Source organism: Triturus cristatus, chromosome 11, assembly GCF_964204655.1.
Source record: "Triturus cristatus chromosome 11, aTriCri1.1, whole genome shotgun sequence".
Taxonomy (NCBI): domain Eukaryota; kingdom Metazoa; phylum Chordata; class Amphibia; order Caudata; family Salamandridae; genus Triturus; species Triturus cristatus.
Genome location: NC_140594.1, coordinates 298,473,907 through 298,497,655, shown reverse-complemented (window position 1 = coordinate 298,497,655; position 23,749 = coordinate 298,473,907). Strand labels below are relative to the sequence as shown.

Sequence of the window (23,749 nt, the reverse complement as noted above, 5' to 3'; positions counted from 1 at the left end):
GCCGCCCGCTCCTGTGGCAAGCCCTAACGCCATGATGCCTGCACACCACCGGTTCGCTGCTGTGGCAATTCAGAGAGCCATGATGCCTGCACACCGCCAGGCGCGCAACACCCATTGGACTCACAGGGCTTCAGGCCCACCCCCACCCCCCCCGTCGTGTGTGGCAGCCCGGGATGAGACAGCTTCCCGGCGCACACACAACCGCACCCGAGCACTTCACAGGTCTTTAAAAGACCATTTGCATGTTAATGAGGCCTCGCTGTTGTTTCACCCCTTCTAAGAGCCCCTGCAGCTCCACTCTGCCTATGGCTTAAAATATTCAGCCCCCCCCCCGAAATTTTTTCTTGGACCCCCCCTAAATTTGGCTCTAGTTGCGCCTCTGCACACCGCCGGTCCGTTCCTGTGGCAATCCCGAGCACCATGACACCTGCACACTGCAGCCCGCTCCTGTGGCAATCCTGAGCGCCATGATGCCTGTACACCGCCGGTCTGCTCCTGTGGCAATCTCGAGCGCCATGATGCCTGTACACCGCCGGTCTGCTCCTGTGGCTATTTCAAGCACCATGACACCTGCATACTGCCGCCGGCTCCTGTGGCAATCCCGAGCACCATAATGCCTGCATACCTGCAGCCCCCTTCTGTGGAAATCCTGAGCGCCGTGACGCCTGCACACCAGCAACCCGCTCCTTTGGCAATCCTGAGCACCGTGATGCCTGCACACCGCCGGCACACTCCTGTGGCAATCCCGAGCACCATGACACCTTCACACTGCAGCCCGCTCCTGTGGCAATCCTGAGCGCTGTGATGCCTGCACACTGGCAGGCCACTCCTGTGGCAATCCTGAGTGCCATTACACCTACACATTGGCGGCCCGCTCCTGTGGCAATCCCGAGCGCCGTGACACCCGCACACTGCAGCACGCTCCTGTGGCAATCCCGGGCGCCATGATGTCTGCACATCGCCGGCCCGCTCCTGTGGCAATCCCAAACGCCATGATGCTTGCACGCCGCCGTCCCGCTCCTGTAGCGATCTCCAGGGCTGGAGATCTGACTTCGTCCGGGGAACTACGGATTGTTCAGTAACAACAAGAAGCTTGGAATCCCTGCTGTGCGCAGGCCTAAAGCCTTTTGGGGAGGTGTCCAAGATATGTTCTGCCAAGCTAAAGGGACGGGAGGATCACACAGCTTTGAGGCTATGGGAGAGCAAGCATACGGTAACACTAATGATCATTGCAGGCTGCGACATGCATTCTTAAATAAATAAATAAATAAAAAACATTAATTACTAGAGTGAAATTGAAGGACTATTTATGAAGAACAGCATAAAAGCACACATCCGCAAAATCCCCTAAGATACACAATGTGACAGATAACCCTCCTAGCCACTGCCGTAAAAGTGCTCAGCCAAACGAGTCAATGACTGCAGAGATGTGTGACCAAAAAGCTCTTTCTGTGAATTTTGGGTGGTGTTTGTATCAGGCGAAAAAAGGACTTGCCAAACTCCTAAAGCTGTCTGTGACGAGATGCAAAAAAGCAACATTTAACAGGAAATATTTTAAGACTTGTTATGCAAATAAAGGATTTTTATTCCACTGCACTGTGTTGTACTGCAAATCCAAGCTCCTTCACTGTGAAAGCAGCAGGAAAGCCACAAGTGCAAATGGATGCCACTGTCCCATAACTACTGGAGCCAAGTGGGCAATTTTGGTGCTCTAGACCCTTCATCTATACGAATTCAATCTCTGGTTGGTAAAAAAGCACAGAGAAGTAGCTAGGTAGTGGCACTGGCACTAATGCAAGAAAAGTCAGGATAACTGTATTGTAACCACTCACATCCCGGGGCCCAGATGCCACTGCACCTGCTGCACTGGTCGCCATGTCCCTCCTAGTGTGAGACAAAAGTACCAAAAACCTAGTCATTACTAGCAGACTACTGCACCCTGATATTGGGTCCTTCAATTTAGATGATATTCACAAAGAAGTCAAGGAACCCGGTTTCAAATGTGCATCAGTTGTACAGTTTCATACAATTGCAACTTGATAAACCTGCACGAATAAATGAAGCAGGCCCCTCAAGTCAGAAGCAAGGCCCTTGGCCTGATGGACCTCTAGAGGGAGCCAGACAGGTTATAGAGTTTGTAAATTACTTGGCTGCCCAAGCAACGTGGCTTCCCAGTGCTGGACCCAAAGGATGAACAAACTGGACCTGCCGGCCTATTGGAGGGAAAAGGAAAGAGGACTGCTAAGTGGAGAAAAGCCATGTCTTCAGGGTTTTTCTAACATGCAAGTGGTTCTGGGTGTTCCTGATGGAGAGCGGAAGCGAATTCCAGAGAGAGGGGGGCTTGGTACAGAAAGCGCGACCCCCTGCTTTTACTCTCTTAACTCCAGCAACAATGGCCAGTTTGAGGTAGGCTGAGCACAAGGGACGAGAGGGTCAGTATGGTGCATAGGAGGATATGAGGATGAGCAAGATGGAGGCCCCTGGGAGTGCAAGATCTTGCGAATACGCATGGCCATGGGGAGCCAATGTAGTTTAAGAAGAAAACCGGAGGCAGAGCAGTATTTCGGAAGAGAGTATAGCTGTCTGAGCGCAGCATTTTGGGCCAGCTGGAGTCTTCTAGTGACTGACTTGTTGGTTCCCAGATACAAGATGTTCAAATAATCTAGCCGGGACAGAATTACCACTGGAATGATGATTTGTCTGGTGCTAGGGTCAAAAAGACCAAGAATGGATTTGAGACATCTGAAGGGACCGAAACAGGTGCCCACTACCGATTTGGCTTCAGCCTCAAAGGTCAAGGTGCTGTCCATCGAAATTCCTACGTTTTTGATGGAGGTCTTAGGTGGGGGGGGGGGGGGGGGGGGGGAAGGCGGGCCACCAGTTGGCATTCCAAGAGTGGGTATCTTTTCCTAGATAACGTATTTTGTCCGCATTCAGGCAAAGGCAATTACGTTCATCCACTCTGCGACAGCTACCCATCCCTTTTCGAAGATGGGCAAATCTAGCATAGGATTTTCCGTGAAGAAGAGTACGAGCTGGGTGTCATAAGCATCTGATATCAGTGCCAGCCACAAGGATGTGACAAACTGTGCCAATGGCTGAATGCAAACGTTGGACAGGGTGGTGCTCAAAGAAGAGCTCTGGGGAATGCCGTGGTGTAGAGTGTGTGGTTGGGAGCTGTGGGGGGGGGAGGGGAGAGGGGGACCTGGGAGGAGCGCTCCGATAGGAAAAAGACAGACGGCGCCGCCCCACCTATGCCAATGTTCTGTCATCTCTGGAGTAGGATTTTATGAGGCACTGTGTCAAATGCAGCGCTTGATTTGAGCAGAATCAGGGCTGGGGATTTGACTTCGTCCAAGGCACTACGGATTGTTCAGTAACAGCAAGAATGGTCGGGTACACAGGCTGATGACAGACAAAGATTAATTCTAAGCAGGGTGGAAGGAGAGGGTCCTGAAGCTTGAGAAACAGACCTGGTTTAAATGGATCTGAAGCTACAGAGGGTTAGCAGCTCTGGCAGACACAGGAGATGTAGCAATTTGAGCAAAAGAGTAGGGTTGCTAGCAGCTGGCGGTGCTGTACCATCTAGCCTCGCAGAGGCCAATGCCTTGTATCTTGCCAAATAAATATTCTGCGTATTTCTCGCAGAGGCTTCAATAGGGTAAGCTGAGAGCACTGTTTTTTTTTTATCAGGCTGTTAGTTAGGTTAAAAATGTATTTAGCAAGGTGGTTTCAGTTCCTAATTTTATTTGCAAAATGTTCTTCTGCCCTTACTTTTGAAATCAATTTATGGTAGGATTTGATGACTGCTCTATTTTGTATTTTTTGGTAGAAGTTCGTATGCTTTCCTCCAGGAGCATACTAGAGCCCTACAGTGCTTTTTGGCCAAGATAACATTGAACCAAGGGGCAGCATGCTCTTTCCTACCAGAGACCTGCCTAGCAGGGATAAAGACAACTAAGGCTGAAGTGAGCCAATACTGCAGGGTGTTAGTTGCCTTTGAGTTGAGGGCAAGATGGAGGCAGCTACCCTGAATAAAATCCTCAAATATTTGGGGGTTGAGCTTGTACCAGGGGCATTTGAAGATCAGGTCAGGAAAGGACGTCTGCGTTTGGCAAAGCAGGGAGGATCGTGAAGCGGTCAGCCCAGGGCACGGGGAGAGGAGTTGCAGCCCGCAGGGAGCGGAGGTTAGAGAAGACTGGGTCAAAGAGGTGGCCAGCTAAGTACATGTCGCCAGTAACTAATTTGGTTAACTGTAAAGCAGCTAGATCATCTATAATATTAACAATATTACAATCATGGGTGGCATCCAAGCGAAGATTAAGGTCTCCCAAGATGTTGAAGTTGGCTAATTTGATGATCAGTGGGGCAGTGAAGTTGGTCAGTGCCTCCCTAAAGGCTTTGGAAGGGCCAGGGAAACAATACATTAGAAGCCTCGAAAGAGGGAAAGAGCTGTTTAGAGAAATTTTAAAGAGGAAACTTTTGCAGTCTGGAATAGTGCACTGGATCAGCCTATAGGATGTAGCTATCTCTTTAGATTACGGCAATGACACCTCCTCTGCCACAGGTTCTATTGAAATTCTTCAAGTGATACCCGGGGGGTTGTGGAGGTTTGGAGTGCTTTGGTTCTGCTACTGTGGCCTGGCTCAGCCAGGTTTCTGTAAGAAACAGGGCATCCGGGGCACTGTCTTTGTTGGACTTGGCCCTTTTTGCAGGGTCATACCGGAACTTTTTGCCTTCCTCCTGTATTTTCTCTGACCTGTTTTTGTTGGTTTTATGACTCTGGGCACTTTTACCACTGCTGATCAGTGCTAAAGTGCATATGCTCTCCCTATTGTAAATTGATGTATGGAATAGTGACTCCATGATTAGCTGATTTGGTATACTTGTCAGACCCTAGTACAGTGCACCATGGGTGCCCAGGGCTTGTAAATCAAATGCTGCTGGTGGGCTTGCAGCACTGGTTGTGCCACCCACAGAAGCAGCCTGTAAAGTGTGTCTCATGCCTGCCATTGCAGAGCCTGTGTGCAGTCTGGTACTGACATGTTGACTGGACAAGTGCACCCACTTGCCAGTCCCTAAACCTTCCCTTTTCTGCATATTAGTCACCCCTATGGTAGGCCCAAGGGCAGGGTGCATCGTAGGTACAAGGTAGGACATGCCCTGATGTGTGTGGCATGTCCTGATTGTGAATTACAGCCATTTTCGTTTTTCACTATTGCAAGGCTATCTGTTCCCCATAGGCCAGAATGGGCAGTTTGATTAAAACATCTTATAATCCTAACTGACTCCGGGAACTAGGTAGAAATTTGAGTTTAGTATGCCTGAACTCAGAATGATAAGATACATCTTTTAGTGAAGTTGGTTTTAACATTCTGTGTTTGAAAATACCACTTTTAGAAAGTAGGTATTTTCTTGCCTAACCATCCAAGCCTGCCTCTGCTAGGTTGTGTATTCCGTGTCTGGTTTGTGAGTGACAGGGGCTGGGGGATTCCAGGAGACAGGGTGAGTATGCACAAGGCTGAATAGAGAGATCTACATGACGAGTGGTGGGAGGAGTTGCACCCGAGTCTGAATAGGGCTGTGCCTTCCCTCCACAATGCTGGCTCCACCTCCTGTGGTGCATCTGATGTCCCTGGCCCACACTGTCAAAGAAAAGAAGGAGTCCTGTAAACAAAGTGCTCCAGGACTGACCAGAACTGGTTTGGACTAGGCAAAGGCCTCTCTGCCTTCAGAGAACAAAGAGAATATGAGTATAAAAGGGGGACCCAGACCCCAGAACTTTAGATCCCTTTTGGGAAACAAGAAGAACCTTTGCTGAGGAGAGGAACCAGAGAAACCGAGTAAGAGACTATCCCTAGCTGAGTGCTGTTTAGGGGATTGGCCTGCAGTGGTTGCCTGACTGCCAAATAAAGGAGAAAGGACTTTGTGCTTCTTTCAAATCAACTTGTGAAGGATATCCAAGGGCTTGAGAGATAGAGCTTGCCTCCTGCTGAAGTCTCAGGGACAACAGACTTCACCAACCCGCTCCCCAAGAGTTCTTTTGAAGGGCCTACTGTTGTGCTGGACCTTCTGAGGGACTGCGTGTCGCAAGGAGCTGGAAGCGCAACTCACGAAGAAGAAGCGTGTCGCCGTCGCATCACTGGAGAAGGGTGTCGCCGCTGCAGCTGTCGCTTCGCTGAAGCGCCTCACATCGCCGGAGAAGAGTGTCGCCGTCGCATCAGACGCCGTAGCATCATCGGAGAAGAGGGTCGCCGCCGCAGCATCACTGAAGAAGGGTGTCGCCACTGCAGCTGTCGCATCACATCGCCGAAGCGCCTCGCATCACCGGAGAAGAGTGTCGCCGTCGCATCACCGGAGAAGCTGGTCACAGGGCCTGTCGCGGCTCAGAAGAATCGTTGAGTCGCCGCACAGCCGTCGGGCGTGCACGCACCGTGTTGCATCAAGAAGAAGACGCCATTTTGATTCATCGCACCGGATCGTCATCGCATCAGGGCGTTGCGGGTCGAACCGCCACGGAAGTGCAGTAAGAAACCGACGCATCACCTCCCCACACCGAGAAGAACCGACGCATCCCCTACGCATCAGTAGGGACCAGACGCATCACCATTCTTGCGTGTAAGGAACCGACGCATCACCTTCCCTGCAACACTTTCGTTGTATAGCGTTACACATCCAAAGGTACATTGAACTCAAAGTGTCGCATTTACCATCTTAAGAGAACTAAGCTATTTCTACCATTTTAGTACAGTATTGTGGATTTTTGTTGTTTGTGGTCTTGTGATAAGTCTATTTAAAGAATACTTTATCTTATTAAGATAAGCCTGTCTGCTCGTGCCAAGCTACCAAGGGGGTGAGCAGGGGTTATTTTAGGAGTGTACCCCCTTACCCTGACTAGACGCAAGGGCCCCTAGTTGGTCAAAGGTACCTACCTCTGCCAACTAGAGACCCCCAAATCTAACAGTCCTGAATAAAATGAAACACATCAGCATGGTGTGTGACCAGGGAACGACAGCTGATACTGTAAAGCTTATAATCCATGAACTGGGGTAGGGTCGCGGGAGGCAATCTAGTAATAGGCCCAGGCTGGCTGATCTCATAACAGCAGATCTTGCAGCGGCAAGGCAACCCATCTGGGGCCCACCCATGCTCACTGCAGAGTCAGGGGGGGAGCAAGGGAATCTTAAGAGCACGGAGTTCACCAGGGGAATATACTAGCCGGTGGGAGTTGAATGGGGGCGGGTGCCTGGCACATGGTGCCGTCCAGACGAGGACGGACACAGATGGGTTTGCATTTGGTGCATCAGCCGCATGTCCGCTGCTCAAACGCGCCGCTGCCTCCATTAAATGCCTGAGAGCTTTAACAGGATCCTCCCATGCCGTAACTGATTGGTTCCCCCGGATCAGAGCAATGCAATTGGCATCAGGGCAGTCGACGCTATCACTTGCAAAGGTGCTGGCAATACAAGGCAAATCTCAAGAAATACAATTTAGGTGCAAAGTAGTATTTAAAAAAAAAGTTAAAACAAGAATGTGCACAATTAGCATCCGTGTAGCAGCGTTACATCGGAGATGGTGATTACGGGTCATACTGGTTTAACAAAAAATACTCACAGCATTTTCTAGGTTGGATTTTCTATTTGTCCCTTGTTTATACTTCCAGATCTGGAGAACTAATAAACCTGTCGAAGGGGATTCGGACATCATGAATCCCGCATGTCAGCATTAAAAGTCAGGTCCATGAGGGAACACAGCGGCTGCAAGCTATATGTGTTGAACTATGTGATAGGAAGATACTGGAGGGTCCGGGAACTGAAGTGGAAAATTATTAGAAGGAAAATGTAAGATTAGTGGAGTGAGCAGCCTCAAAACAGGAAGACTTTAAAGCAATGATAAGGGGTCAGAACTTATTTAAAATAGCTTGGAAAAGGCATGTATTATCCAAGAAAGAGACACAATGTTTTCAACTAGAGTATCTGATAAACCAGGGCATACGACTCAAACAGCATTTATTAACTTTAAGGGGAAACTATAGAATCATTTTACAAAATAAAGCCAGTGCTTACTTCCATTGTGTAAAACTCTGCTTACATGAGGTAGGCAATAAAGCCAGTACATTACTTCATTGCTAATCAAATGCTAAGAAGGGCACTGATGACAGTACAGATCAAGGACAAAAGTGAAATTATGAATCAAATGACGGGAAAATAGCAAGCTTGCTTGTACAATTATACACATTATTTTTTTGGTCACCACAGTGTAGTTACGATTCTGGTTAGGACCGGGTTTCCATAGCAAATTGATTTTTTTGGTTTGCTAATAACTTTGACAGCGTTTGATGAATATTTCCACCTAACACTTTAAGCCAACACAGCTCCTTCCTTTAACGTTTTATCGGTTTTCTGCCAAGCAGGGGGCCCAGAAAAAGGGGGTGGGTCCCAAAACACATTTCCTTCATCTATTTCCCACAGGAAAATTAAACAGCGATACAGCAAAATCTGCTTAACAGAATTAAACCAAATTTGACTGAAAGCTAGATCTTGATCAAGAAGGTGTGGTTTTGGGGATTTGGTTTAAATCTGTTCAATAGTTTTTAGGAAATAATGTTCAAAATGTACATAAAGCAATTCTGTACCTATGCGGTACACTTGCGGAGTACCAAACATGCAATCTGAATGGCTGGCTGCAACAGGAATAGAAAGTTGCATATGCCATTTTATGACTCGGAACTTGTTACACTTGTTGTAAAAAATCTATTAAAATAATGAAGAAGGGTACAGTGTAGCACTACCCTGACCCCCTAACCCTTGTGTGGGGGGAACCTGGAGGGTCATCCCCTGGGGTCAATTAAAAAGAATTTAGTGTTTGAGACATTGCTGTACCGCAGTACTACAGCGATGCACAGCTCAGCCCACTTATAATTTCACAGTAGTACCCTGGTGCCATTGGAAAAAAGGGGGTGGGGCCGTGGTGCATTGCAAGGCCATGAGGGTTTGCCAGCAAAGGGAAGTGGGACGCATGGCCTAGCCGCACAGCCAATCGGTGTGTGTGGCTAAGTTATGGCTGCCCTGGGAGGAGGAGGCGCAGCCACAGGCAAGGCACTGCACCCAAAGCCATGCTGCAGACGGCCAAACGGGGATCGGCATCCTGCGGGGGTTGGGCACAGAGCCTGGCCGCACTGAGTGTAAAACGTTACGTTTTAACTGACACTTTAAAAACTGCTTTTATATATATATATATATATATATATATATATATATATATATATATATATATATATACTGGGGAGAGTACTTACGCAAGTGTACCTGCAGCGCGAAAGCTCGGAGCACCGAGTTTGGAAAACTTCTGCCTGCCTGCTAGAGTGTCTGCACCAATTGAAGCGGGGCACTCTACATTTTAAATTGGACAGTGTTAGCTAGAAACAGTGATGGAGGCATTTGATAAAGGCAATGGAGCCGAAACCGGTCATGCCGCACCTGTGACACTGAATAAAAGAAGAATATCCCTGCGACCATGTGTGGGCTTGTTCCTTTCTGAATGGGAAGGTTTCTGGTGGTATATATATATATATATATATAATGTGCTAGGAGCTGGGTGGTATACGGGAGGAATACATGTTACAAGTAGATGGCAGTTGGCCTCTGTACAGGCGATACTTATGACTAATGCAGCTGATTATAAACTGCCTTCTGATGAGAAGGCTGAAATGATGACCCACAAATTATGAATGATGTAATGTCAATTGTTATGTTCAACTGTTAAATTAATATACTGCTCTACGGGATAAGTTGAGCCAAATTTGGAGAGGTGATCAGGCCAGTAACTGTTGGACGTCTTGCATGCCCCAGGCATTATTACCTGGGCTGTTTATGGTCATCGACTGGGGCCATCCCTTTTAAATACTGCCTATCATTACAGGGCAGTTAATGATGACTCACTTTGACATGTGATCAGCATAAAAATAAACCGAAAGATCACGTGCTGAATGTAACACGTTTTCAGAAAATAATACTGACGCAGACAAAAACGGCAGCACAATTGCGAAATCACTTTTTCTCTCTCCATCAACTTGGGAACTGAAACTCATGCACTCACTCAGATTGTCACATGCATTCGACCATCATGTTGTAAGTGGGAGGGTGGGTGATTATGGTCAAGCTACTATCTTATAAGATGATTGATCAAACTTTAGGTTTTGTGTTGTAGCCACTCCTATGAATATATGTTTAACAAAGAATAAACGAACACTGTACGTAACAATTGTATTACAAAATTATATGAGAAAGAAACAGATGTTGGCAGTGAGGTACTCTAACCGATCCCTAACAATGGGGACAACTAGCTGGACAAACGGATGTACTCACATCTCCCTAAAATCAGGAGAAAGTGAAATCTTACATAGGGTATTTTACTTAAAGAGCAAGTGGAAATAGGAGAAGAATTCGGTTTCCTAAGATTGGACAATGGCTTATTGATTCCATTAGTTTTAAATAAGAATTAACTTCTAGATTGTCTCCAGCAGAGTTGAAAAAGCACCCCCACTTGTGAAGTGCATGTAGGTTTAGCATTTTGGTCCAGTTGAATTCTCTGAATGCTGTTCCCACTCTTCTCATCACTCCTTCATACCACAGTTCTCATCCCACCTTTCTCAATCCTATCATCCATTACACGCTACGCTACTCCAATACACATATCTACCTTGTCCTGACAATGCTTTGAAACTTCTACACTCGGTCCAGTTTCCCTCTGCTAACCCATGTCAGCTTGTTGTCTCCTCCATAGATAGCGGTTGGTGGCCAGTAGCTCAAACGTCAAACAACAATTCATGCAAACAACCCAACAGAAGAAGATTCAAAGAAGGAAGCAGTGAAACATTCTTAGATAACCAAAGCACACATAGACAGTCCCTATTTCACGTGTAACTGGGATATAATAGTCTTCTTATTCCAGAATTGCAGAGTGTTTTTATACGCGCTTTATTCTCTGCACAGACTATGGAGATGGAATGATTCTAGATTCTTCATTAGACAAGGGCAGCCGACACGTGTTACCTCCGAAGACTTTCCTTCTGAAGGCGGTGTATAGAAAGATGGTCCTGAGCCAGATTAAATATTCCTGTAGCAACGCCAATTCTGTAAAATATTAAACTGTAGTTGTAAAATTGAGACGGTCACAAGAGATTTGCCAGCGGGATAGTAATCCCATCTGCGCGAGACCATGATAAGACTTGTAGAATGGCCCTTATCTGGCTTAGACCTCGTGAGACTGCACCATTCTACAAGACTTATCATGGTCTTGTGCTGCTTGATTACTATCCCGCTGGCAACTCTCTTATGACCTTTCCAATTTTACATCTACTAAGTGATATTTTTACAGAATTGCTGTTACTACAGGAATATTTAATCTGGCTCAGGAACATTATATATAATCTACTGGCAGTCGCCAGTAGATAGTTATAGTTACAACCTAGTTTCCATAGGAAATCTCAAAATTCTATTTTGAATAACTTTAGCGCCGGTTGACGAATCCTCCCGAAATTTTCAAAACTAATGGGGCGCTCCGTTCAGCTCCTACCCTGAAAGTCTCGGGGTGATTCGTCAAGCGGGGGCCGGGAAAAAGGAGGGGGTCCCAAAACGCGTTTTCCCCATGCATTTTTCCATAGGACATTTAGACACAGCTACAGCCTGAACGGCTGAACAGAATTACTTGAAATTTGGCAGAGAGGTAGCCATAAGGTCAAGGAAGTGCCTTTTGCAGGTCTGGTGTAAATCGGTTCAGTATTTTCTGAGAAAATAGCATTTAAAAGCATATCAATATCTATACGCGCGCACCGTGCGCGCACTGTGCGCGCACCCTGCCGTGCGCGAGCGCAAATCTGATTGATTGTTAGATGTCGGTAAACATTCGAATCGGTCGAAACCAGGAAGAGTCGGCCGCCATTTTGTCTCTCGCAGTCTGAGGGGGTGAAAAAAAAAAGGTGGAGAACGTGAAAAGGGGGCAGAGTGGACAGTTCCTGACCCCCTAGCCTTGGTCAGGGGGTCACACAAGGACCCCGAAGGGAGAAAAAAAACATTTTTTTTTAATAAAAATATCGCGAGGTGCGCACGGCAGGAACTGAGAACCGTGGGCGATCGGTGCGCGAAGCGCACCGAGCGCACACAGAGCGCACCTCGCGAAGTTAAAAAAAAAAAATTGGTTTTGTTTGAAAAAACAGAAAAAATAAATAAATAATAAAAACATAACTTAGCATTTAAAAAACCGTACAAATTCACTGAAAAAACCATAGGTTTCACACACGTTATAGTTACGAATTAGCATTTAAAAAACCTTGCAAATTCACTTAAAAAACCATAGGTTTCACACATGTTATAGTTAGCTGGACATTCACTCGTAAAAAAACAATGAAATTCCCCCGTTATAGTTACTGCAGGCAACTATAACTCACGCGACCGCAATCCTCTGCTGATGACGTCAGATATTACATCACTGATGACATATGTGTCTTTCTGAAAAATAAAAATTTGTAATATATGTATAGCTAAAGATTAATGGAAGAAGACATGGGTAAATAAGTGTCTAAATACAGTGATGTAATATCTGACGTCATCAGCAGAGGATTGCGGTCGCGTGAGTTATAGTTGCCAGCAGTAACTATAACGGGGGAATTTCATTGGTTTTTTACGAGTGAAATGTCCAGCTAACTATAACATGTGTGAAACCTATGGTTTTTTTAAGTGAAATATATATATATATATATATATATATATATATATATATATATACACACACACACATACATACACACACACACACACATATACATATGTATATATATACAGCCTTGAGAAAGTCTTCAGAGGAAACGCGCGTCGGCTGCCCTTGTCTAATAAACAATGTAGAATCATTCAATCACCGTTGTCTGTGCGGAGAATAAAGCGCCTATAAAAACACTCTACAATTCTGGAATAAGATTATTATATCCCAGTTACACTTGAAATACGGATGCTGTGTGTGTGGTTTGGTTGTTTTTTGTAAATATTGCCAACAGATTTCCTGGGTTCCGGCCACGACTCCCCAGGTGGCGGCATCGTTTACCAAAAGAGCACCACCCAACAAAATAACTTTGTGTTCTCGGTTACTCTCAGACCATGCCAACATTTCTCTGTGCTACCGTATATATGTGCAGGGTTGTATGGCATAGTCACCGTTTCTTTCAAGTGAAACATTCTCAGATGCTGCAGGACAATCTATGGTGTATTAATGCTACAGGTGTTGGACAGAAGTCCCAAGTACCGCCTTACTTTATCCAGGTAAATCTACATGTCTAAGTCTGAAAGCTGTTGCTGTAAACATCAGAGAGTATAAAACCAACTTTTCCTACTTAACTTGCTCCCCCCCTCTGGAACCTACCACTCTTATTCACGTCTCCTAGACCTGCTGCCATCACACCCCCACTCCCATTTTAATGTCTGGTTTGATAGCACAGCTGTCACCAGACAATTATGTGAGAATCACCAGGAGAAGGGCTTTGGATCTGGGCACATGTTGGGCAAGGGAGTATGTTTTGATTGGGTAGAAGTTATGCACTTTCACAAAGTGCTCCACACGGCTGTGATCATTTTGTTTATTTATCCAGCTGCCTGAGCTTGAACTTTCAGAGGCAAATACATGAAATTGTAATGCTATTGATACATTTTAGTTAATTAAAACCGTTACTTTATACAGAACAAAACATTAATTAGAAACAGTTATACATATGACGATTCATGATAGGCTTAAACTGTGGAGGGGTTAAGCCAGAGGTCGCATACTAGTTTTCTGAGTGTACTGTTAAACATTTCACCCCAGAGCTTCTGATTTTCCCTACAACCATACAGAAAATTGGTGCAAACCTGCCCATTTCAAATGCTAATACAGAGAACACAATCGTGAGAGACTGGCGCTGTTGACCATAAAACTGCATGATATTCATATTGCCCAGAGGTCTATGTTTTTACAAAGCTATGCTATTTAAGCGGAGAGGAGATCATGCTCTGTTGTGGATGAGATTCCCAGCCCCAGACAATAAAGTGCCCGGGTGCAACATACATTATTTAATATATACCCAATACCATCAGTACGAGGATATCTTTCGAGATATAAACATATATGCTCAGACCATATAAATTAGTAATAATAAAACTTAGAGTTTACAGGAATAACCAAAAGTTGTCTCCATATCAGATAGCAATGAGATTAAAATCTCTACCTACATGGTTAAATAGAAGGCAGTAACTGAGTTATAATTGCGTGTTTCTTTATTATCAGGTTTTAACATAGTATACCACAAAGTACTTACAGCGTAACAAAGAATTAGAAGGTATGACGATCTTCCTTCACTTACTTTTGAATGATTAAAATATTTTTGTCTAAAAAAAAAAAAAAAGAATGTGGAGCTAATTTTTACTAATCCTCTCTATCTCCTTTTAAATCATCAGTTAAGTTGCCCCCAGATTAAATGTATGAGGTATACCTAGCTACTGAGAGTACATCTAATTACGTCTCAGTATCCTGCACCATAAATAGCCCATGAATATTAACTTAGAGTAATGGTAAGCTAATTCCAGCTTGGTGTAAATTAACTTTCAGTAAATGGTCATATATGGAAAGAGTAATGTATTAATGTCCTTTATTATTATACTTATAGAAATTCTAGTCTCCAAATCAGTACGGTGGCTCGAATGAACAAAATCAACACCAGTTGGCTTTTATATTAAGATAATCATAACCAATGTATGTATGTATGTATATATATATATATATATATATATATATATATAAATAATCTACTGGCGGTCGCCAGTAGATAGTTATAGTTAGGACCGTGTTTCCATAGGAAATCTCAAAATTCTATTTTGAATAACTTTGGTGCCGGTTGACGAATCTTTGCGAAATTTTCAAAACTAATGGGGCGCTCCGCTCAGCTCCTACCCTGAAAGTCTCGGGGTGATTCGTCAAGCGGGGGCCGAGAAAATAAGGGGGGTCCCAAAACGCGTTTTCCCCATGCATTTTTCCATAGGACCCTTAGTTGAAGGTACAGCCCGAACGGCTGAACAGAATTACTTGAAATTTGGCAGAGAGGTAGTCCTCAGGTCAGGGAAGTGCCTTTTGCAGGTCTGGTGTCAATCTGTTCAGTATTTCCTGAGAAAATAGCATTTAAAAGCATATAAATATCTGCGCGCACGCACGGTGCGCGCACGGTGCCGTGCGCGAGTGAAATTCTGATTGGTTGTTAGAGGTCAGTCAACATTCGAATCGGTCGAAATCAGGAAGTGTCAGCCGCCATTTTGTCTCTCGCACTGAAAAGGAAAGGGAGTAAAAAGGTGGAAAACGTGAAAAGGGGGCAGGGAAGAGAGTTCCTGACCCCCTAGCCTTAGTTAGGGGGTCACAGAAGGACCCCCATGGGTGAAATAAACATGGTGCGCGCAGGGTGAAAAACCTTAAAAAAATATATATATATTAATATATACATAACTTAGCATTTAAAAAACCTTGCAAATTCACTTAAAAAACCATAGGTTTCACACAGGTTATAGTTAGGTGGACATTTCACTCGTAAAAAACCAATGAAATTCCCCCGTTATAGTTAGTTCAGATAACTATAACTCGCGCGACCGCCACTCTATCACAAAGATGATGTCATGAGTGATGCCACTGACCATGTCATGAGCGATGTAATATGTGACGTCATGAGCAGTGGATTGCGGGCGCACGAGTTATAGTTATCTGAACTAACTATAACGGGGGAATTTCATTGGTTTTTTACGAGTGAAATGTCCACCTAACTATAACCTGTGTGAAACCTATGGTTTTTTAAGTGAGTGTATATTATATATATATATATATCCAAATGAAGGTTGCTCAAAGCAGTGAAGACGCCACACGCGATGTCAAATTCCACCTTTAATTGTAGGGTAGGCAGCAGCAAAATACAGTCGTGACCTTCCAGCGCTACATTGGCCATACATTCCAGACGCGTTTCGGGATAGTCCCCTTGATCACTGGCATGGCGTGTGGTGGGAAACAGCTGTGCAAAATGAACTCGCACTCGCGGTTGTTTTTGAAATAGTCCCGCCCTCATGGGCGTGTGCAAAAGTGCATGCTGGTTCTTAGAGTTCCAAAGGGTAAATCCATAGTGGAGCCGCTGTTTTAACCCTTCCAATTTAATTTTAACCATCGGGTCGCTGTTTCGGACAGGGCTGTTCTTGTTGCTTGTCTTGTGCCACACCGAACAGGCAACATCGCTCCTTGATTGCACTGTCGTTTTACAGTGCAAGGATCCGTCTCACAACGGTGGGGCATCTTCGTGGCCAGAGCGTGTGTATATATATATACACACACACATAAAATGATGTGTTTTTTTAAGCCACCATTATAGCATAAACTCATTCCTCGTACATGTCTTTCCTTTCATGATTAAAGGTTTTTATAAGTGGGACATCTTCAAATCCCATAAAGCAAAAAAAGAAAATTGCTTCAAATGAAAGTCGAGTGATGTAAAAAACTAGCTACATCTAAAAAGTATTTTAGGTATGTGATCTGCTTATCTGACTTGATCAGGCATTGTTAGAAACATACATGCATGATATGTATATGAATGCTCACTGAGAATCTAGTGGGTCACTACATATGTGCTGGGGGCTGTATTCTGTATATTTTTTATCTCTATAACAAATAAGTTTTAAAATAAAAATTGTTTTTATACTGCTGGTGATTTAGAAAAGACTCTATACCATTGCCAATCCCGTTAGAATGCATAGACTTTTGTATATATCTGGTGTCAGTATCACAAGAAAACCATAATAAATGAAGATTGTTTCCTGTCCTGAAGTAGGTGAAAGATCACTCAACCACCGAAACGCAGCGTCAACCTTTCTGTCTCTGTATAAAAAATCTTTTACAAATGTTTTAAATTTTGCAATATGTATAAATGCTTAATAAAATTGTATACATTTTTTAATATTTTGTGTAATTAGTTTTTTTTATGCGATACTGACTCATTGACTTTGTAGGACTGTCTAGAAACAATTTTTTGTGTAATTCCCCCTTAATATCAGCACTATGTATACGTCTTAGATTGAATTTGTGTTCTTGGGATGTTTTGAGTTTCTTGTGGTAATAATTTCTAGTCATGCCTTTGTAAAACCTCTTCCATGATACCAGTTGTAAAGTGCAGATATGACAGTGCAAAGTTCGCAATAAAGTGCAATGATTATTATTTAAACAGCAATGCTATTAGTGTCTTAGATAACTAGATATTTTATGGTATTTTCTCCCACAGCAGCACATATAGAATGAGGGCAACCTTTTAAGTACATGGATTTTTAGTTTTAGGTCTGGCTTGACTGTGCATTCTTAAGTCAGACCTGTTGGCATTGCCAATGCTTGTTGAACTGCTGCCATCACTCCCTTTCTGGACACCGCTGAATCACTCAACCCCCTCCCCAGATACAGTTGCCACGACTCAGCCCCTGGGCCCAGCTATCACCACTCATCTCCATCCTCCCTTGGCCCTGCTGCCACCGCTCAACTCCACAGCCCTTGGCCCTGCTGCCCCCGCTCAACTCCACAGCCCTTGGCCCCTGTTGCCCCCACTCAGCTCCACAGCCCTTGGCCCCTGTTGCCCCCACTCAGCTCCACAGCCCTTGGCCCCTACTGCCCCCACTCAGCTCCACAGCCCTTGGCCCCTACTGCCCCCACTCAGCTCCACAGCCCTTGGCCCCTACTGCCCCCACTCAGCTCCACAGCCCTTGGCCCCTACTGCCCCCACTCAGCTCCACAGCCCCCACTCAGCTCCACAGCCCTTGGCCCCTACTGCCCCCACTCAACTCCACAGCCCTTGGCCCGTGATGCCCCCACTCAACTCCACAGCCCTTGACCCTGTTGCTACCACTCAACCCATTTGGCCCTGCCGCCACCACTCAACCCATTTGGCCCTGCCGCCACCACTCAACCCATTTGGCCCCGCCGCCACCACTCAACCCATTTGGCCCCGCCGCCACCACTCAACCCATTTGGCCCCGCCGCCACCACTCAACCCATTTGGCCCCGCCGCCACCACTCAACCCATTTGGCCCCGCCGCCACCACTCAACCCATTTGGCCCCGCCGCCACCACTCAACCCATTTGGCCCCGCCGCCACCACTCAACCCATTTGGCCCCGCCGCCACCACTCAACCCATTTGGCCCCGCCGCCACCACTCAACCCATTTGGCCCCGCCGCCACCACTCAACCCATTTGGCCCCGCCGCCACCACTCAACCCATTTGGCCCCGCCGCCACCACTCAACCCATTTGGCCCCGCCGCCACCACTCAACCCATTTGGCCCCGCCGCCACCACTCAACCCCTTGGCACCGCCGCCACCACTCAACCCCTTGGCACCGCCGCCACCACTCAACCCCGCCTCCACCACTCAACCCCGCCTCCACCACTCAACCCCTTGACCCGCCGTCACCACTCAACCCCTTGGCCCCGTCGTCACCACTCAACCCCTTGGCCCCGCCGTCACCACTCAACCCCTTGGCCCCGCCGTCACCACTCAACCCCTTGGCCCCGCCGTCACCACTCAACCCCTTGGCCCCGCCGCCACCACTCAAACCCTTGGCCCCGCCGCCACCACTCAAACCCTTGGCCCCGCCGCCACCACTCAAACTCTTGGCCCCGCCGCCACCACTCAAACTCTTGGCCCCGCCGCCACCACTCAAACTCTTGGCCCCGCCGCCACCACTCAAACTCTTGGCCCCGCCGCCACCACTCAAACTCTTGGCCCCGCCGCCACCACTCAAACCCTTGGCCCCACGGCCACCACTCAAACCCTTGGCCCCACGGCCACCACTCAACTCTACCTCACTTGGCCCTGCTCCCACCACTCAACTCCACCTCACTTGGAAATGCTGCCACCACTTACTTTCCTCGGCCCTGCTGCGCCACTCATTTCACCACTTGGCCCTGCTGTCACCACCCACCCCCTCTCCCTTTGGCCCTGTTGCCACTACTCACCTCCACCTCTTAGCCCTGCTCTCAACACCACAACTCCCTTGCCCATGCTGCCACCACTCACCAGCCTCCCTCTTGGCCCTGCTGCCATCACTCAACTCTCTACTTTGGAAGTACTATCACCTTCCATACCCTACGTACCTCACTAATCCACCACCACCTTGACCCTGCTGCCACCTAACTGGACCACCGCCACTCACATTGACCCTGTTGCACCATCAACCACTACCGTCACCCACTATCCTGACTTTGACCCTCCGGACACCACTCTGGCATCACCTTGAACCTGCAGCCACCACTTGTCTGCACCTCCTCCATTTGACCCTGCTGTCACCACTCAACCCGCCCCCATTGGCATGCTGCCATCAGCCCTCCCCCTTCGTCATGCTACGATCACACACCGCCCTGGAATCTGCAGTCCTCACTCCCTTCTATCCTCTCTTACTGGCCCTAGTCCCCACAACTTCCTTGACTTTAACACATTGTTCCTACCCTGCAATGTGTCCCACTCGGACCCTGAGCCCACGGAAACTCTGGATCTTGCTGCTCTTACCCCCTCTGGCCTTCTGTACTGCCCCCTAACGGCGCCCCACAGCGTAGGTCCTCCCAGGCTCACCCCCGAGTCTGCTGCCTTCATCTCTGCCCAAAATTCCACCTTACCCCGTTGTTTCGATCTGGTCGGTGAGATTGGCCCAGGCCACAGCCCCCGGTACCCAGCCGGCGACTGTCCTGAGTTCTCCCGAAGGCTCCAGCACCACCGAGGAGCGGAGCGGGGGCTCCCCGGCTCCCGGGCGGAGCAGAAACGCCAGGAAAAGGCAGATGATCGGGGAGCCTGGCCACCAGCGGGTCGAAAAGTGCTCCATGCTCAGCTGCCGGTGTACACAAACTGCAGACTCTGCTCTGCAGCCGCATCATGTGGCCACAGGCGGGGAAGGAGGCGGAGACTAGACAAGGAAGGACGAACCGTGAGGGGAGGAGCCATGAGACGAGCAGACCCAAGGGAGAGGAGAAAGAAGGCTGAAAGAAGAGGGGAAGCGAATGAAATGGCAGTAGAAAAGTATAAATTCTAAAAAATATATCAGTGTGTGGCCTAATTAGGATAGACAATACAGCAGACGTCACAGGAAATGACGTTCCCATTCTCGTGGCTTGCGTGAAAACGCAGCTACTCTTCTTTCCATAACAGTCTGATGCTTATGTAAACACTTAAGTGTTCTGTCGAGTCATGGAGATGGGAAGGTGTTTACTTCTCAATGTGTTTTTTTTAATACTGTTTGTTAGATCTGAACTGGGAAACACCACGTGCTTTGAGATTAAGATCTTTCGATTTAGGAAGTTCAAGCGCAGTCAATTTATATAATCACTGTTGATGATAGTTTGTTCATGGAGTGCCATAAACCATCTGTCTCTGTTTTTAATAAAACAATTGATTTATTTTAGGTTTCTTTTGCTCGCAAATATCCTTCACTTAAATGTAAGCCAACAGGGAACGTCTGTCTATTCACCCCAGCCCCCGTTTTTTTCAAATTCTCCATTTTACATACATGCTAACATTTTACAACTGGAAAGTGGGATTGTTTTTTTAAAAAAAATCGAGGGTATGTATTTTCCCTTCTGCCATATATTGAATCTGAGGCAATTTTAGGCAGGAGATAGTTAAAATCAAGCCATTTTGACTTTAAAAAAATCGAGTGCTTTCGGCCTGAAACCGGTTAGTTGGCATGTATTCTCTTATATACATCCACCCAAATGTTGACATTCATTGTAGAATATTACCAAATCGAAAACGTAAAATGGTATGTCCAAAACACTGAAAGTTTTTTTTTTGTGAAATGCCTTTACCAAAACGAAAGTCACAGTAAAGCAATAAAAAAATACGCAGTCCATACAAGCTACTATTTAATTTCGACATTGGATTGGGATAGAGTATGAAAATTTTAAGGACAAAGCTAAAATGACATTTATTGTTAGAAAAATAGCGAGTCGTCTGCATAAATATGGAGGTTGATCATATGTATGCTCAGACTAATATCAGCCAACGGTTGCAATTAAAATGTTTTTTTCCTAATAAAATATATGAAATGCTCACAATTCCAGATACTGATTGAATAGCGTTGTCCTGTGTCAGTATTTTACAGACATGGCAGTTTTTGTATGTCACAGATAAAAACAATGATTTGGGTAATCAGCTCAGTCCAAAAAGCTTTATTTCGATAATACATATCATAAAAACATTTGAATGCAAAATCAATAAAGTATAACTAATTAAAAAAGATTGTTGCAAAAACATAGTGCATGAGAGAGAGCTTATGCATCACAACATGCTAAAATAGTTATAATTGTTAAACAACAATGGCATGGCAGTTTTGGTATGTCACCGAAAAAAAATGATTTGGGAAATCACCCAAAAGCGGTATTTTTCCACTTTGAAACATTAACTTAAAACAACATATACAAAAAGAAAAAAACACATCAAACGTATTTGAGAGGTGTGTAAGGTATTCCTAAACAATTATTTAAATTGTGATTAAACCAGAGAAGGCAGAGTAAGCATGACAAAAAAAGAATACAGAGGAGTAAAGAAACAACCCTATTCATGCGCAGCTCCTGGCTTTTCCGGGATCTCAGAATATGAACAAATAAGGGCAGCTAAAAATGGCAGAAGCAGTCAATGCTAATAGTTAAGGGGAATACAGATTTACAAATATAGTAAGTTTAACCTTGTACATCCTTCTGTCGAAAACTCAAGCATTGACAAAGACTCATCCATCTTGGATTTCAGAGAGAGGGCTTGCTAGCATTAATACCTGTATGCACAAATTACACCGGTTCACTCTCGTCTGTGAGCCTGAGATGCGTCTTCTCGGTTGGACTCAAAGGAAAGTTTGTGGTGAAAATGCAGCATGTGCATGAACAATCACGTTTTCCCACACACTCTCTCTGACACCTTGGAAGGAATGTTTCAGAAGGATGATCAGGTTGGAGATCACTGGAGACAATTCCATCATATGAAACATTTAAACAGGAACAGATAAACCTGATACTCCCTTTTCCAGTTCCAGATATCCCAGTCCTCTGGAAATAAGGGTACCAAACAATCCAACGGTAGACTCCACAGCGTTCAAGTTTATTCATTACATAGGAGCATTAATACTTGTTACTGCTCTAATGTGAACTTGTGTATATGAACATGATTTTCCTTGTTCTTTAAGCAAGTATAACAACTACTAACTGTTATTTGGAAATCACTCCTTTGTAAAGCGCTCTATCACGCTCTTGTCTTGTTGACGCTAGACAAAACAGCCAAATAGGTAAACAAATGTTGGTTTTAGAAACAGAATGGCCTAAGAGCCAGACAGCTACTCCTTTTTACATGTGATTCTGTGAAGATTTGAAGGGTATGCTAGCCCAGGTTCTGAACACACCTAATGATTGTGGTGAGCTAATATATTGAGCCCATCAAATGGGTCATAGGTTAGCAGAATGTAAAGGTAAGAGAAGCAAAGTGAGTACAAGTATACAGTTTGGAATAAATCGCATTCTGATTCACCATCAGAAAAAAGTAGAAGTTGGTCCCTGGAAGCCATGCAGGTTGGAACTATACTATTAAACACACTAGTACTGATTGCCATCATGGTTCAAGAGAAAGTGGGTGAGTCCCAGGTACTCGCCGCTTCAGGACGGAAAGCCCCCAACCCACCTCTTAGGTGGCATGCATCATACTCTGGCCCCTTCTGGCACTGATCAGTGACATCAAGATGCAAGCTACAACCCATTGTTGGTGAGCTGCTGATGTTTTTTTATAAAGTGTGGGGCATCAAGGTGACACTACTATGGTTTGTATTTAGGTGTGAGGGTGACTATGCAGAGGGGAAAGTAAGTAAAATAAAACTATCTCTGATTTAGCTGTGAGGGTGACTGTGCAGAGGGGAAAGTAGGTGAAATAAAACTATCTCTTGGATCGACCGGATGTGCTTTATTCTTTCCGCCGGGATAGGATTAAAATGAAGATGTTTTGTTCGGAGTGATAATTGTAGTGTCTTTTTGGTTAGAAGAAACGTTCTCTTATTCTCAGAGGCAGTGCCAGATTGGAATAGAAAGTCTAGCAATGCTCCAGAAAATAACTTTCAGCATGAAGGGAAAAATCTGGATGCCAGAAAAACCCTTCAGACTGACCAGCCCAAATGGAGAGGCAATGAGGATAATAGAAACTGGAAATGGCAAAACACATGGTTTATGAGGTCCAGTGAGCGAACAGTGGTTCAGAAATAACTGTGATGCAACTGGACTAACTATGGAACTCCCTTCTATATTGTAAAACTTGATATGACATAGGTCCTAAAAATGGGGACCATTTTGGATTGGGAAATCAAATTAACAAATTAGTAGAAAACATGTATATGATGAAAAAAAAAAATTAACACTAGGAATTACTCTATATCCCTGTGGAAAAAGACCCAAGGCATTATTAATTATATGTGACTGTTTCCTTAGGGGAAAACAATGCGTTCAGAAACCGACTTGCATAATTTTAAGAACACCACCATCGAAGACACGTCTCATCCTCACTACATTGATGTAGCTCGTCCAGGCTGCAGAAATGGTGCGACTCAGGCAGCTTTGCTAGGTGGAAACAAGGGAGAGAAGTCGCCAATGCACACCCAGGTGCAGTCCTGAGGTATGTATATTTCAATCTTCATGGATCGGGG

At 45.5% G+C, this 23,749-nt stretch overlaps 1 protein-coding gene across 1 annotated transcript in view; it reads right to left on the bottom strand.

Annotated features, from left to right (window-relative positions):
* Positions 1 to 19,973, bottom strand: part of PLBD2 (phospholipase B domain containing 2) — a 176,524-nt gene extending 156,551 nt beyond the window's left edge. Inside the window, exon 1 of the mRNA XM_085636157.1 lies at positions 19,701 to 19,973. Coding sequence (XP_085492283.1) covers positions 19,701 to 19,903 — 203 coding nt within the window. The 5' untranslated portion in view covers positions 19,904 to 19,973. The remainder of the gene's footprint in view (positions 1 to 19,700) is intronic.
* Between the last annotated feature and the right edge of the window lie 3,776 nt (positions 19,974 to 23,749).